Below are 16,484 nucleotides of genomic sequence, written 5' to 3'. Positions count from 1 at the left end.
AGTGTAGACATACAATATGGCTGATGTTCAATAACAGAAACAAGTAACTGTCTTCAATATGCTGAGAAATGTGTATCCTTCTTTCGTAGAGAGCCTGCATTGACTTTGCTATAAGTGCTAAACCTCTCACTCGCTACATGCCACAGAATCGCCATACCTTCCAGTATCGTGTGTGGCATTTTGTCGTCTCACCTTCATTTGAATACACCATCATGGCCATGATCGCCCTAAACACTGTGGTGCTTATGATGAAGGTAAGAATGCAAATCTGGATATTTTCTTACTTCGTTCAGAGTTGGACTGGCCCACCAGAGAACCTGAGGATCCTCCGATGGTCCCAGGTTCTAACACAATAATGGTGCAACACAAGACTATGTGGGGCCACGTTCTGAGTTCATTAGATTTTGTATTGAGCTGGATCACCGCAGTCCTTTACTCATACGTGGCCTATGGTTAGGTTTTCTATTAAAATTTGGGTTTGTTTTTGGTTTTATATGAATTACGAATAAAATAGGGGCAGAATATTAATGAAAAGTAAACTTGACTTTAATACCTAGTGCTAGGTAATGGAGGTGTATCTGCAAATAACATTGGGGCGAAATTTATTAAGACTGGTGTATCGTATGCCAGTCTTAATAAACTCCCCAACTAGCGCTACAAACAGGAGATTTATGACGGGGCTACAAATTCTTCATTGGATTTTCCCTGCACCAGAATGAAAATTTACTAGTCAGACCACACACGAAGTTGCAGACAGGTATGGGAGTACAAGGTCCGTCAATGGGGCATGGATAGGTAGTTGTGGCAAATGCATTGTATACTACTTATCGGAATACAAGTTTGCAGATCAGATGGAGGCTCAATGAAGTAAATTTAGATACCTATTAAGTGTATTTTCTCTGTTTTTTTCCAGTATTACTCAGCTCCATACACATACGAACTTGCGTTAAAATATTTGAACATTGCCTTCACTATGTTATTTTCTCTGGAGTGCATCCTGAAAATCATTGCGTTTGGCTTCCTGGTATGTAACCGTTACTTATCTATTGCCTCTTAAATTGTTTTCTCATAGACATGATGCAAGGCTTGTTGTATCAACTGAGACTTATATTTTAGATTTATTGAGTCATTTCATGTAATATAAGATGATTTCTTCTTTTCTCCCAGAACTATTTCAGAGACACCTGGAATATTTTTGACTTTATTACAGTGATCGGCAGCATCACCGAAATCATTCTTACTGACAGTAAGGTGAGAAATGACGGATATCTTTTAGTATTATCTGTAGTCTGATGCTTAAAGGGATTGTTCAGGAATTAGAGCAGGCACATCTTTTGGGTTAAAACAAATAAAAAACAGTCATACGCAACTATCCCCAGCGCTAGTTGCTCCTGTTCGTCCCATACAGGCAGACCGGTGATGTCACTGGTTCTTTACCAATGACCACTGAAACCAATCAGTGGCCTTAGTGGTTGCTGTAGAAGAACCGGTGACATCACTGGATCTTTACTAATGACTCCAATGACTGCTGAGACCAATGATTTATCTCAATGGTCATGCAAGCCTCTCCACTTTTAACACAACAAGTCCAGGCACAGGAGAGAAAGTGGATTGGAACTGTGCAGCGAAGCACCAGGGATAGGTTAGTATGACTTTTGGTTTATCACGCACCCTGACCACATCTGAGTTTGCCATAAAGCCTTGACAACCCCTTTAATATATTTTAATGTTGAGTGGCAGGTCCTACATGGCCTCAAGGTATTTCTGAATGAGAGATAGAAAGTTAGGGAGCAGATTCTCCTCTACTGACTGTGTGCTGTGTATCACAATGACATACAACCGGACTTGAAGCACAGGGTGAGTTGTGGGGTTAGTGACTGAGCACCATTCATCCCCATCATGCTAAAGTACATTTTTGGCATGTGGTACTATAGTATCCAGAGAAAAGCTGCACAAACAGAGGGGGAGCTCGATGCATATGTTACTCTTGGCTGGAATCAAAGAGAGAACCCCATTGCTGCAAGGCCACAGTGCTATCCACTGAGTCACCGTGCTACACATGGCATGTTCACATGGTGGAAATTAGCTGCATAGGGAATAGCTCAGGGACAACTGCAACATGGATAGATCCGGCAAAGGGTAAATTGATAAAAATTCAGACTGCAGGACATATAATGGCCAAAAATAGTGTTGCTCCTCCTTGTAAAGACTTATTATCCTGAAAAGTCATCTAAACCAACAAGTACTCCTTAATATCTGTAAAAAAAAAATTGCAATTCCATTACACGGAAGGTCTTCCCCTTAGCTGTTTCTATGACTCCCATAAAGATAAATGGGGATAGTAATGAATATGTTTGTTCAGCTACCTCTCTACTAATTCTTCAATGGGATGCAGTGACCAGCAGCCGCCTTACCTGGTGACACAGGGCCAGGGGACCCCTGTTCTGCTATAAATATCTACGATGGCAATACTCTTTCCAATATTTTTTTTTGGCTCCACAATTAAGTACATTCAATTAACCCTCGTCTCAGTTTTAGTAAAGGGCTCTCATGTAAGAGATGAATCAGTCCTATAGACATTAGACCTTTGTTGCTCAATTGTAATTTTCAATCCCTGAGAGCTCATTAATAGATAGTGTCTTAATGAATTGCCACTCTTGTTAATACCTTCAAGTACGCGCTCAGCCATTCGCCTGTTCCTGACACTCAGCTGACAGAACAGTATTTTAATCCAAAATCAGAATATCACCTTTAGGCAAAGGCCCCATGTAGTGTATCCCAGCAAATAAAACACTATCTTAAAGACCGCGGTGGACACAGATTGCGTTTTTCTCTGCGGTGTTTTTCAACATGGGGCCCCGGCCTCAGATATACATCCATGAACTTATATAATGTGTAACTCTTAGTAGCTAGGCCTCTATGTTGTACGTATCCATAATATGGTGCCCATAGCTTGCTGTAGGCCCATACTGTGCTTCTGTGTATCTCTGAGTATATACACACTTTTGATTCTATGCCACTTTGGAGAAGAATGGGGCACCTCAGAGATGTAGTAGAGTCAAAAAATATGATACATTTGGAGTCCATCCTTTCAATATTTGAAAATATGACCCTTTGTTTTTGGAGTGGTTCCCTATTCAAAGATCCCAAACGGGCTGAAATAAAGACAGCAGAAGGAGAACAATGGTGGACCATTTCTTACAAGAAGGCAACAAACTTGATGGTTACAGAGTTCTCAACTGAAACAACAGAGCTGGAACTTGAAGCTTTTGGGCCCCAATGCAAAATGTAATGGGAGACCCCCAGTCACCCCGTGCTATCTATAATATTGGTGTATTCTTATAATATAGAGAGGCCTTTGGTCCCTCTGAGGTACACATTGTCTTGTCGTAGTTGACCTCATTCTTCACTTGCTACTTGGTGAGGTGGCCATTGGTCACCACCTTCTTCAAGTAGATCATAAATAAGTTAAGAGCTGACCACACTTGACTTTTTCCATAACTTTCATAGAAATGAGAGTTGTATCATCTATGTGTTGATCAAATAAATGGATATTACATGTAAGGTCTACTTTTTTCTTGCAGTTGGTGAACACGAGCAGCTTCAACATGAGTTTCCTGAAGCTTTTCCGAGCTGCACGTCTTATCAAGCTTCTCCGGCAGGGTTACACCATCCGGATTTTATTATGGACGTTTGTGCAGTCTTTCAAGGTAATAAACTGTATTATTTTCTAAGTTGTTACATGTGCTTGATGTTTTGTATCTCTTTACAGTATATATATGATTGGTATTGTCTAAGACACCACATCATCATATAGGGTTCCATAATCTGATTGTCATCATTATTTGCTCTCCATATAGATGGAGTTTCTCCAGACCTCCCTGGTCTTCTGCTTCTTCATGTTTTCTGTTCACAGTATTCATCCACCTTGTTGCTGTACCTTACTCTTTTTCATTAAAGGGGTTTCAAGGACTTAGGTTTTTATGGGCGATCCTGATCCAGCCCTTGCACCTATCAGCTGTACAGGTTCTCTTCCAAGGCCTATACAATACATAACACAAGGTCAGAAGTAGATACCTGTAATCTATGTGAAGTAGCCACATGCCAATAGTGGGAACTAACCTGCAGTATTGTCACTTGGCCACGACATAGGGCACAGATCCATCTTCTTCTGACCATATGTTGTATGAGCGTCAGAAGCAGTCACATACATCTGATTTGTACAAGGGTTTGTCTTTCAGCCTCCACTGATCAGGTCATAGAAACTTAAATCCAGGACAACCCCTTTATGGGTAAATTCTACTTATGATAAGGGGTGACCTAGGGCACCCCCTGATTCTGGGGCCCAGTCACAATTGTAATCCCTATATCTGCACCACTTTGTATTAGGTAGAAGTGTCTTAAAAGCCTCTTTCCAAATCTAATAAACCTAGCCCCAACTTTTCCATCTGTCGTGACATCTTACAGCAACTTGTTGCCATTCCTACATCAATATTGTCTCCAAAATTATGTCATTTGTTATCGTGCAGAGACTAGACGCCAATACGGGTCATTTTTCATGACCCTTTTATAGATTTTGCACTGGGGCCCAAGTTTTTTCATGCCTCTGACATTGGTATAGTCTTTTATATGTTCACTAAATACCTTCTTGTCTTCCTTCCCAGGCTCTTCCTTATGTCTGCCTCTTGATTGCAATGTTGTTCTTCATCTATGCCATTATTGGCATGCAGGTGAGTATAGGATCCAGTCATGTGACTTTATAAAGAGGACCTTACACCAACTCTAGATCTTTACATCCTTCAGTAGATGCTGCTCCACTGATTATGGGTTCCAGTGGGATTTCCTAAAAAAATATGCAGTGATTTTTTGCATCCAATATACTACACAGGCTCCCTACTCTCAAGTGGTTAGCCCGTCTGTCCAGACAGTAGGGAGCCTAATTACCATATTGGGTGCTAAAACTAACCCCAAGTAACGCCAATGATCTACTGTCCTCAGTAACCATCAGTGCCAAAACTACACAAGTAGTTGCTTGGTCCACTGTACTGTTCTGGCGCTGGTGGGTGTTGTGGACAGCTGATCGGTGGAGGTGTCAGACCACTATGATCTGGTATTGATTTCCTATTCCTGGGCTAGGTGATCATCTGGACAATACCTTTAAATGTAATTTGCAATTACTCAGGTGCTTTACATACAGGTACTGTAGTGGGCACAGAAGCCACTCCACTGCCATATATACAGGTTAACCAAGTATATAAGTATTGATTTATGTCTTAAGGTGTTTGGAAACATCCGGCTAGAGGAGGACAGCCATATCAACAGACACAACAACTTTAGGAGTTTCTTCAGCTCCCTTATGCTCCTCTTCAGGTTGGTATGACTAGAATCTTACCTTGTCTATTACGATTGTTGTTAGGATTTCTATATTCTCACACTGTAAAAACATAGAGAGAACTATTGGATATATAAGTCAGAACAATGGGCTGAGTCATTGACAGGATAATGAATGCCAATGGAAGAAAGCTTCCATCTTTACTTTACCAGTAGAGTGATCTATGACATATGCAATTGGGGGTTCTCCATCTATATCTGTCATTCTGTCAGTTTTCAGTCCATTGTTCTGATCCCATCCAAGCAATGAACTGAAAATTGACAGTATGAACATAACCTTAGCTGTTCATTCCCTTATTCCTTGTGGTTTCTTCCTTATTACACCATCGTTATTACAAACAATCCAAGTAAAATAGAAAACGGTAAATGAATAGTAGTAATAAGTAGTAAGTCATATCGATGCTGACAATGATGTCATAAACCTCTTGTTACCTTCTTGGTAGGAGTGCCACAGGTGAAGCCTGGCAGGAGATCATGTTGTCATGCCTTGGTGATAAGGGCTGCGAACCAGACACTACGGCGACTTCTGGACCCAATGAGAACGAGCGATGCGGAACTGACTTGGCCTATGTTTATTTTGTTTCCTTCATCTTCTTTTGCTCATTCCTGGTAAGTTTTTGGCAATATTGCTTTTTTATCGTTACTTATCTTTTACTTTATTCTTTTCTTTTTTCAGTTTTGATAAAGTAGCACAATATGTAGTAAGAGACTTGTAAGTTCTCTTTGGCCTAGTGGCTGCAGTGTAGGATTTCCTCTTCATGTAGGGAGGCATGATGGTGGTTTGGGTTTAAGCTTCTTTATACATTCATAGAGTCTTCAAGACTGGTAATAAAGATACTGAATTAGGTACAAGCCAGGACATACAGAAAACAGAGGCCGGGATTGAGGCACTGTGAGTATAGGTGTTTATTATGACACCACACCTCCACTAGGCCTCACACAAGTTCTCTGGCCTTCCATTGACAAGGAGGCTTTATGGGAATGTTCAGTCCTCTGTCCTCCTGATCACTGGGGGGACCCAGATATTCAGCCCTCAATGATTAGAAACTGTCCTGAGGGGATAAATATCCATAATGGCGCAACCTCTGTAACCATGTTTTGTGACCAGGTAACTGATGGTTATCCCACCTAAGGCTACCAACCAAGTGGAAAGCAAAGAAGTTGTGATGTAAACACAGGGGCATAGCTATAAGGGGTGCAGTGGTCACAGTCTCTATCAGGTCCAGGATTCTTACAGGACCCTAAAGGACCTTCGGCCACTTTACAGATTTTGCATTGGGGCGCAGGAGCTTCAGGTTATGACTCTACATACACACCATATAGTTATGTATGCAGGGGTGTAACTTGAGGGGGTGTAGTTGCATGGGGGTCCATAGGCACTGGCATCAGTATTGAGATTGCAGCTTCCATCTGACCCATAAACCAAGGAGACTCACAGATTACCCCTAACCACACTAAGGGGGATTATACTCCTTAGCAGCCGTAACCATCACTATCAAGATTTCGCTGTAGGGATGAGGTAGGGGGCCCCGGACAAAAGATTGCACCAAGGCCCACAAGACTTTAGTTACACCACTGTATGTACTGTATGTTTTATATAATTCATCCTTTGGTGATACAATTTGCGAAATACTTTACTCTAAATTGTATGTTTATCTGAAATGATATTCAGTTCACAAGCACAGACATTCGGAAGGGTTTGATAATGGTAATTCTCTTATTGCATATATCAGCTCTGTTTTGCAACTATCTTTAAATGTTTTTGACAGCCAAATGCAAATTTCGGTCTATTTTGGCAGCGTTAAAAGAAAGTACAGAGGTTATTCACACGCCTATTGCTTCTACCGCTTACTATGTACTTATCATATGGTAGATGGAAACACTGCACGACAAGCAATAACTTATACCTCTTAAAGGTTGAAGACACTTACAGTATATTGACTTGGAATCTCTGCTCTTATATATCGAATGTGACTTGAGACTACATACAGCAAATACACTTACTATATAGTACATGCATTCAGTAGGAGGTGGATTAGGACCTCCGCCTCAAAATCCTCTTAACTTTCCAGCTTTGGTCTCTGACTCCCATTGAATACAATGGGAGACAGATTCAGTGTGGACTTAAATTTTGAGATGGAATCCCCCTTTAAATCGGACACCATGTGAATATGCCCATAGGAGTTGTAGGAGATTAAGAAATATTATTGATGTATTTTTCATGAGCCTCATCCCTCTTGTCCATACTCTGTATCTGGCGCTGCAGCACCAATTTAACCGTTCACTGCCTCCCGCTGTAGCAGTACAACATGGTAACTATCTAGTCTACTGGTACAGCGATAGAGCCGGCACAGAGGATGCACCCATAGCATCACTGGTAGGTGTCAGATATATCGTAAAGCTGACACCCACCCTAAATACCAAGATTCGAGAGAACTCTGATTCTGGATGCTTAACCTCTTTAAATGGGACTAACCTGCATTTCCACACTTAGCCCGCAGATAAAGGTGGCGCTCTTCTGAAAAAAGTAGTCATGTTCTTCTGGAATATCATAATTCCCTTTTAACTCCATTTGTCACCAGACAGAAGCCTCCAAAATGAATGTGTACTCGCTATCCATAGAGATCATACATTGTATTCGATAATATGAGCGCATATTGTTCTCTGTATATAATCTGAAAAAACATATTGCTCCAGGCAAAACTAAACCACTATGTTATACCCAGAGCAAGGCCCTAGGGGGCAGTACATGACACAGATTGTTTCTTTGGTGTTCTTTGAATCCCTTTGTCAATAACTTTGTAGAAGATTGTAAGAATTAGAGAGATGAAGCTGAAGTACGAGGAGCCTTTTCATGTCTGGTACTAATGAGGCCTCTAAGGTCTATGGCAGCGGGTTTTGTTAAGCGTACAGTCGCTACCTCCCTTTATTACATTGGGGGATGACAGACATATTTGTCCTAGTTAAAAAATATTTGCAAAAAAACAGAAAACATTGAAATTTTCAGCAATTTAATAAGGGATCAAGGAAGCCGACATCTGCCGAATAAGTAGAACCCCGGCTTCATTAAATATGGGATAGCAAGTAATAAGTGTTACATATTTGTCCTATTGTTGAAAAGAACAAGGATCACATATCAGCTAATTCTATGTTATCCTACAAATACACAATGTCGTCACCAATAAGCAACTAGCGATAGGGTAGAAAATCTCCTGTCCTGGCATAGGAGGAGAACAGTACCGTACATGTTGTACAAGTAGATAGTAGTACCGTACATGTTGTACAAGTAGATAGTAGTACCGTACATGTTGTACAAGTAGATAGTAGTACCGTACATGTTGTACAAGTAGATAGTAGTACCGTACATGTTGTACAAGTAGATAGTAGTACCGTACATGTTGTACAAGTAGATAGTAGTACCGTACATGTTGTACAAGTAGATAGTAGTACCGTACATGTTGTACAAGTAGATAGTAGTACCGTACATGTTGTACAAGTAGATAGTAGTACCGTACATGTTGTACAAGTAGATAGTAGTACCGTACATGTTGTACAAGTAGATAGTAGTACCGTACATGTTGTACAAGTAGGTAGTAGTACCGTACATGTTGTACAAGTAGATAGTAGTACCATACATGTTGTACAAGTAGATAGTGGTACCGTACGTGTTGTACAAGTAGATAGTAGTACCGTACATGTTGTACAAGAAGGTAGTAGTACCAGACATGTTGTACAAGTAGATAGTAGTACAGTATATGTTGTACAAGTAGATAGTAGTACCGTATATGTTGTACAAGAAGGTAGTAGTACCAGACATGTTGTACAAGTAGATAGTAGTACAGTATATGTTGTACAAGTAGATAGTAGTACCGTACATGTTGTACAAGTAGGTAGTAGTACCGTATGTGTTGTACAAGTAGATAGTAGTGATAGTAGTACCGTCCATGTTGTACAAGTAGATAGTAGTACCGTACATGTTGTACAAGTAGATAGTAGTACCATACATGTTGTACAAGTAGATAGTAGTACCATACATGTTGTACAAGTAGATAGTAGTACCATACATGTTGAATGAGTAGATAGTAGTACTGTACGTGTTGTACAAGTAGATAGTAGTACCGTCCATGTTGTACAAGTAGATAGTAGTACCATACATGTTGTACAAGTAGATAGTAGTACCGTATATGTTGTACAAGTAGATAGTAGTACCATACATGTTGAATGAGTAGATAGTAGTACTGTACGTGTTGTACAAGTAGATAGTAGTACCGTACATGTTGTACAAGTAGATAGTAGTACCGTACATGTTGTACAAGTAGATAGTAGTACCATACATGTTGAATGAGTAGATAGTAGTACTGTACGTGTTGTACAAGTAGATAGTAGTATCATACATGTTGTACAAGTAGATAGTAGTGCCGTACATGTTGTACAAGTAGATAGTAGTACCGTACATGTTGTACAAGTAGATAGTAGTACCGTATATGTTGTACAAGTAGATAGTAGTACAGTACATGTTGTACAAGTAGATAGTAGTACCGTACATGTTGTACAAGTAGATAGTAGTACCGTACATGTTGTACAAGTAGATAGTAGTACCTTACATGTTGTACAAGTAGATAGTAGTACCGTATATGTTGTACAAGAAGGTAGTAGTACCAGACATGTTGTACAAGTAGATAGTAGTACAGTATATGTTGTACAAGTAGATAGTAGTACCGTACATGTTGTACAAGTAGGTAGTAGTACCGTATGTGTTGTACAAGTAGATAGTAGTGATAGTAGTACCGTCCATGTTGTACAAGTAGATAGTAGTGCCGTACATGTTGTACAAGTAGATAGTAGTACCGTACATGTTGTACAAGTAGATAGTAGTACCGTATATGTTGTACAAGTAGATAGTAGTACAGTACATGTTGTACAAGTAGATAGTAGTACCGTACATGTTGTACAAGTAGATAGTAGTACCGTACATGTTGTACAAGTAGATAGTAGTACCTTACATGTTGTACAAGTAGATAGTAGTACCGTATATGTTGTACAAGAAGGTAGTAGTACCAGACATGTTGTACAAGTAGATAGTAGTACAGTATATGTTGTACAAGTAGATAGTAGTACCGTACATGTTGTACAAGTAGGTAGTAGTACCGTATGTGTTGTACAAGTAGATAGTAGTGATAGTAGTACCGTCCATGTTGTACAAGTAGATAGTAGTACCGTACATGTTGTACAAGTAGATAGTAGTACCATACATGTTGTACAAGTAGATAGTAGTACCATACATGTTGTACAAGTAGATAGTAGTACCATACATGTTGAATGAGTAGATAGTAGTACTGTACGTGTTGTACAAGTAGATAGTAGTACCGTCCATGTTGTACAAGTAGATAGTAGTACCATACATGTTGTACAAGTAGATAGTAGTACCGTATATGTTGTACAAGTAGATAGTAGTACCATACATGTTGAATGAGTAGATAGTAGTACTGTACGTGTTGTACAAGTAGATAGTAGTACCGTACATGTTGTACAAGTAGATAGTAGTACCGTACATGTTGTACAAGTAGATAGTAGTACCATACATGTTGAATGAGTAGATAGTAGTACTGTACGTGTTGTACAAGTAGATAGTAGTATCATACATGTTGTACAAGTAGATAGTAGTGCCGTACATGTTGTACAAGTAGATAGTAGTACCGTACATGTTGTACAAGTAGATAGTAGTACCGTATATGTTGTACAAGTAGATAGTAGTACAGTACATGTTGTACAAGTAGATAGTAGTACCGTACATGTTGTACAAGTAGATAGTAGTACCGTACATGTTGTACAAGTAGATAGTAGTACCTTACATGTTGTACAAGTAGATAGTAGTACCATACATGTTGAATGAGTAGATAGTAGTACTGTACGTGTTGTACAAGTAGATAGTAGTACCATACATGTTGTACAAGTAGATAGTAGTACCGTACATGTTGTACAAGTAGATAGTAGTACCATACATGTTGAATGAGTAGATAGTAGTACTGTACGTGTTGTACAAGTAGATAGTAGTACCATACATGTTGTACAAGGAAATAGTAATACAGTATATGTTGTACAAGTAGATAGTAGTACAGTATATGTTGTACAAGTAGATAGTAGTACCGTACATGTTGTACAAGTAGATAGTAGTACCATACATGTTGTACAAGTAGATAGTAGTGCTGTACATGTTGTACAAGTAGATAGTAGTACCGTACATGTTGTACAAGTAGATAGTAGTACCGTACATGTTGTACAAGTAGATAGTAGTACCGTACATGTTGTACAAGTAGATAGTAGTACCGTACATGTTGTACAAGTAGATAGTAGTACCGTACATGTTGTACAAGTAGATAGTAGTACCGTACATGTTGTACAAGTAGATAGTAGTACCGTACATGTTGTACAAGTAGATAGTAGTACCGTACATGTTGTACAAGTAGATAGTAGTACCGTACATGTTGTACAAGTAGATAGTAGTACCGTACATGTTGTACAAATAGATAGTAGTACCGTATATGTTGTACAAGTAGATAGTAGTACAATACATGCTGTACAAGTAGATAGGGTTCGGGGGATATTGTCACTCCTTAGGGAGAGACCACCATATAGGTGTGTGGAGACTTGTTAAGCCTTTAGCACTCCACTTTGCAAGGAACTATGGGAAGAATATGCAAATCCGCCTTCCATGATGTAATTAGGAAGACAGTTGCTGCCTCATTGTTGCAAACCAATAGAGGGCGCTCACTGGAATGTGCAAGCCTGTCTTAAGACAGGATTCCAGTGAAATAACCCAATAATGGCTGCTCCCTTTAGCCTCATGCCCGACCTTCCAAGAGGCCTTTGTTTAGCAATGACGCTGGGATTATTACCAGGTTATAGTCTCTCAATCGAGGACAGCTGTTTCGATCTGGTTGGATCTCATCAGCCCGATGTAGAGAGGACTATAACCTGGTAGAGGTGAGAGGCTTAGATAGTAGATAGTAATACAGTATATGATGTACAAGTAGATAGTAGTACCGTACATGTTGTACTAGTAGATAGTAGTGCCGTACATGTTGTACAAGTAGATAGTAGTACCTTACATGTTGTACAAGTAGATAGTAGTACCTTACATGTAGTATAAATAGATAGTAATACCGTACATGTTGTACAAGTAGATAGTAGTGCCGTACATGTTGTACAAGTAGATAGTAGTACCGTACATGTTGTACAAGGAAATAGTAATACAGTATATGTTGTACAAGTAGATAGTAGTACAGTATATGTTGTACAAGTAGATAGTAATACCGTAAATGTTGTACAAGTAGATAGTAGTACCGTACATGTAGTACAAATAGATAGTAGTACCGTACATGTAGTACAAATAGATAGTAGTACCGTACATGTAGTACAGGTAGAGAGTAGCACAATACATGTCAAATGTTCGCCTTGGGGCCCCGCCATTCCTAGTTACAACACTGACTGTACATATAGTACAAGTAGACAGATGATATGCTGATGGTTTATCTGTATTTTACCAATAACCTATACTTGATGATTGGCTGAATCTTCCAATTAAACACATACATGGAACAGTCTTACCCTGCAGGGTTTTTCTGTTAGTATTGAGTGTCACATATGGTACGTACTGTATTGCAGTATTGTAGTATTATTTTGTCTGTGTCCTTAGATGTTAAATCTATTTGTCGCCGTCATCATGGACAACTTTGAATACTTGACAAGAGATTCTTCCATTTTGGGTCCACACCACCTGGATGAGTTTGTTCGGATCTGGGCGGAGTATGATAGAGCGGCATGGTAAATTATCTTACTTTCCTATAAATTCTATGGTATTAGCCTTCCAAAAATTCACAAATAGTGTATAGACTATAAACCTTCATACCAATGTCCCATGTGCAGGTCTTTCTTTTATATATTTTTTAATATTCTTAGAGCGTATCATGTCAGAATATTGATGACTTTTTACTTGTTCCCATTCCCTGCCCATGCCTTTGCCCATGTCCCAGAATAACCTGCTGCAATATCTGGGTTTGACATTGTGCTGTCCCAGGGGCTCTCATGGTGCAGTGATTGAAGTTGTGGGGGGATTTTCCTCTGGCCATGGAGATATCCAGCTTCATGATTTTGAGCGGTGCTCTTATTAACATGCCTGTGCTTCTCTTCCAGTGGCAGGATACCCTATAAGGATATGTACAAATTAGTCCGAGTCATCTCGCCTCCGCTCGGCCTAGGAGAGAACTGCCCCTACAGGGTGGCATGCAAGGTTTGGTGCCCAGTCTCTCAGCCCTTTCCACTCAGCAAGGGCATAGCTTACCTCTACCTTCCCACCTTTCCCTTCACCTAACTGTCCCTTCCCCTCCACCGCTCCACTACTGCACCATGCAAGGGACCTCGGGCTGCTGCCTCCAGGTTTAAATAGTGATTTTCACTCCCTAACAGTCCCACAAAATCAGCAGCTGCACCCAAGCTAGTCCTCGGGACTCAAGAACATTTGGTAAAGATCAGTGAGGTCACAAGTTTGATGTGACGGTCAATTCTAGGTATGGCGTAGGTAACAGTGTTCAGTAGCAGATGTCAATGTATGGAAATTATAGATACTAATTATACAATACAATACAATAAAAGGATACAAGTAAATTGTTGATTCTTGGGGCCTGTGAATCTGAGCTAAATTAATAATCTCAGATATTGACACTGCCTAGTGGTCCAGGGTCACTGGTGTTGGGGGGCAGCTGTTTGACTCTGAAATCTGCAACTTAGCATGAGCAGAAGGAACTTTTCAGGAAGAATGCATGATAACTTTCCTTCTATGCATTCGGGTGCATGCTTTGCACTGGTGCATGCCAGGAGCCACATCAAGCAGCCAGGAGGAAGCAACTGCGGGTTCCCTACTTTACGATCTTATATCACAGCTGCACCCTCTGGTCAAGTTAAATAATACCCAGATGGGATACCCGGCTCCCCCAATATCGTCAGCGCTGGCTGTAAATATTGTGGAGATGGCTGGTAGGTGAGAAGCCGATGCTGAGCCTGGAGACGAGTATCTGACATGCTTGCAACACCATTGCAATAGAGAAGTAGTAATCCTCCAAAAACCAAACAGAAGAGACGAATCTGGTGTGGGTGGAAAAGGTCTAACTAAGGGCATGAGTGCGGTATAACCCCGCCTGAATCTGCTCCTGGGGTGAAGGCATTTAATAACCCCTCCGTCTTCTCTTCTGTTTCCCTTTTTCTTTTCTGTTTCCTGTGTGTTTTTATGTTTGTTTGTTTTCTTTTCCTGTTGGTTTTTGCTTCCCTGGATATGCCGCGCTTTTCTTTGTCCCTTCATTGCTTGGTCCATCGTTCTCACTTCACTCCCTTCCTCCTTCTCTGGCTCCTCCTGTCCATAACCAGTGGCCGTATCCATTATACAGAGATGTATGAGATGCTGACTCTCATGTCACCACCGTTAGGCCTTGGAAAGAGATGTCCCAATAAAGTGGCTTATAAGGTAGAGGTCATCCTTATTACAATCTAAGGTTATGATGTGAGACAAAGTGTTGGGTGACATTCCCTTGGATTATAATTGGATTATACTGTACATTCCCCCGGATTATACTTTGCATTCTCAAGCGTCCCTTTTCACTCAAGTCGCAGTCCTGGTTTATTTTTCACATACTCTATAAACACCTACCCCCAATGCGAGACATATTGTATCCCTATGAGTTTCTATCACAGTCAGGGACGGAAGGAATCTTTTGTGGTTCTCAAAGAAAACAAAAATATTGGACCCCATTATTATGTAAGTTCTTTAAGGCATCTACAGAAAAAAATACTTATCTTTGGTTACGTTATAAAGAAATTAGGGGTTGGCCATTCATAAAACCCATAGCTAGGACATGTAAGTAGTAGCGGATTATAATAAGGGCCATTTGGGTGGCTACTTGACGCCCTTAAGGGGACCCATGCCACCCAAATTTGTTATAAACTTCGAAGTGGCAGAAGAACTTTCCCACATACTTGTAAGCGAACACACAGCCACAACTAATCTGCCATTAAAAATCAGAGGGCAACATCATAATGTGGATGGTATGTGCCTACTCCTGGCATAGCAAAAGGGGCTGCTCTTTCATAGTGATGCCCCCTCTTATACTTCATGCCATTAAATATATAATGGCCGTTAGCTACACTCATTTGATCCCTGGGTTTGGCATCTCCGGTACCTTTTGTACACAATGTATAAACCTAACCTAACACTAGGAATTGTGTAATGAATATTCTTATAAATGTTAGTCTGAAACATTCATCTGGTGAGGTCCTGGAGTTGATTTTCTGGGCTCTGGTACCCCAGCACAATGTAGTATTACAGAGTCTTCAAGAATAAGAGACACTACTACAGAGCGGCTTAATCCCCTGGTTTATAGAGGTGGGTCTTGAGGGAGGGCCCTTGTTCTGTCGACTCGATAGCTATTCCTTTCATACATATGCATGCATTCTCAATAGGAATAGAAACGTAAGCTTAAATCCAACACCCCCGATCCTGACATCAGGGCACAGTTGGTACACCCCCATACACATTGGATGGTTGATTGCACCTGTCAGAATCGGAGGGACTGGCTAGCATCTTATATGATGAAACGTAATTCTGGGTTCAGAAAATTGGGACAATATAAAGAAGCCCCAGTTGTACATAAGCTTAGATCTTTTAGCACACACAGTGAAAGTAAATTCCTTAGACATATACATTTTAAGGGCACACTATCCAGGCTAAACCATTGATGACCAGTCCTAAAGATAGGTCACTAACATCAGATCACTGGGGGGCCCTACACCCACCACCACCACCAGTCAGCTCTTCTCAGTAACTAATACACAGAGAATGGCGCAGGAAGCAGAAAGCTCTGTTCTCTGCATAGTGGCAAAACTAAATCACTGCAGCTTAGGTCTCATTCAGATGAATAGAAGCAGAACTGCAGTACCTGATCTGACCACTACACAGATAACAGCACTGTCTGCTTCCTGCTTTATTCTCTGTGTATCATCTGCTGCGAATGTCTGGGGGTGTCAGGTATTGGACCCCTCCAATC

At 40.4% G+C, this 16,484-nt stretch overlaps 2 protein-coding genes across 2 annotated transcripts in view; one reads left to right on the top strand and one right to left on the bottom strand.

The window, feature by feature from the left end:
- The window catches only part of LOC142218930 (regulator of G-protein signaling 8-like), a 404,296-nt gene that overhangs the window by 63,551 nt on the left and 324,261 nt on the right, over positions 1-16,484 (bottom strand). The gene's annotated exons all lie outside the window — the stretch shown is intronic.
- CACNA1E (calcium voltage-gated channel subunit alpha1 E) overlaps positions 1-16,484 on the top strand; it is a 456,683-nt gene that overhangs the window by 417,272 nt on the left and 22,927 nt on the right. The window contains exons 32-40 of the mRNA XM_075287936.1: positions 90-254; positions 914-1,024; positions 1,168-1,251; positions 3,585-3,710; positions 4,665-4,730; positions 5,279-5,370; positions 5,835-6,000; positions 13,088-13,215; positions 14,812-14,908. Coding sequence (XP_075144037.1) covers positions 90-254; positions 914-1,024; positions 1,168-1,251; positions 3,585-3,710; positions 4,665-4,730; positions 5,279-5,370; positions 5,835-6,000; positions 13,088-13,215; positions 14,812-14,908 — 1,035 coding nt within the window. The remainder of the gene's footprint in view (positions 1-89; positions 255-913; positions 1,025-1,167; positions 1,252-3,584; positions 3,711-4,664; positions 4,731-5,278; positions 5,371-5,834; positions 6,001-13,087; positions 13,216-14,811; positions 14,909-16,484) is intronic.

Source organism: Leptodactylus fuscus, chromosome 9 (assembly GCF_031893055.1).
Source record: "Leptodactylus fuscus isolate aLepFus1 chromosome 9, aLepFus1.hap2, whole genome shotgun sequence".
In the NCBI taxonomy this organism is placed as follows: Eukaryota; Metazoa; Chordata; class Amphibia; order Anura; family Leptodactylidae; genus Leptodactylus; species Leptodactylus fuscus.
Note: the sequence above shows the minus strand (reverse complement) of the source record. Positions and strands in the feature narration are given on the sequence as shown.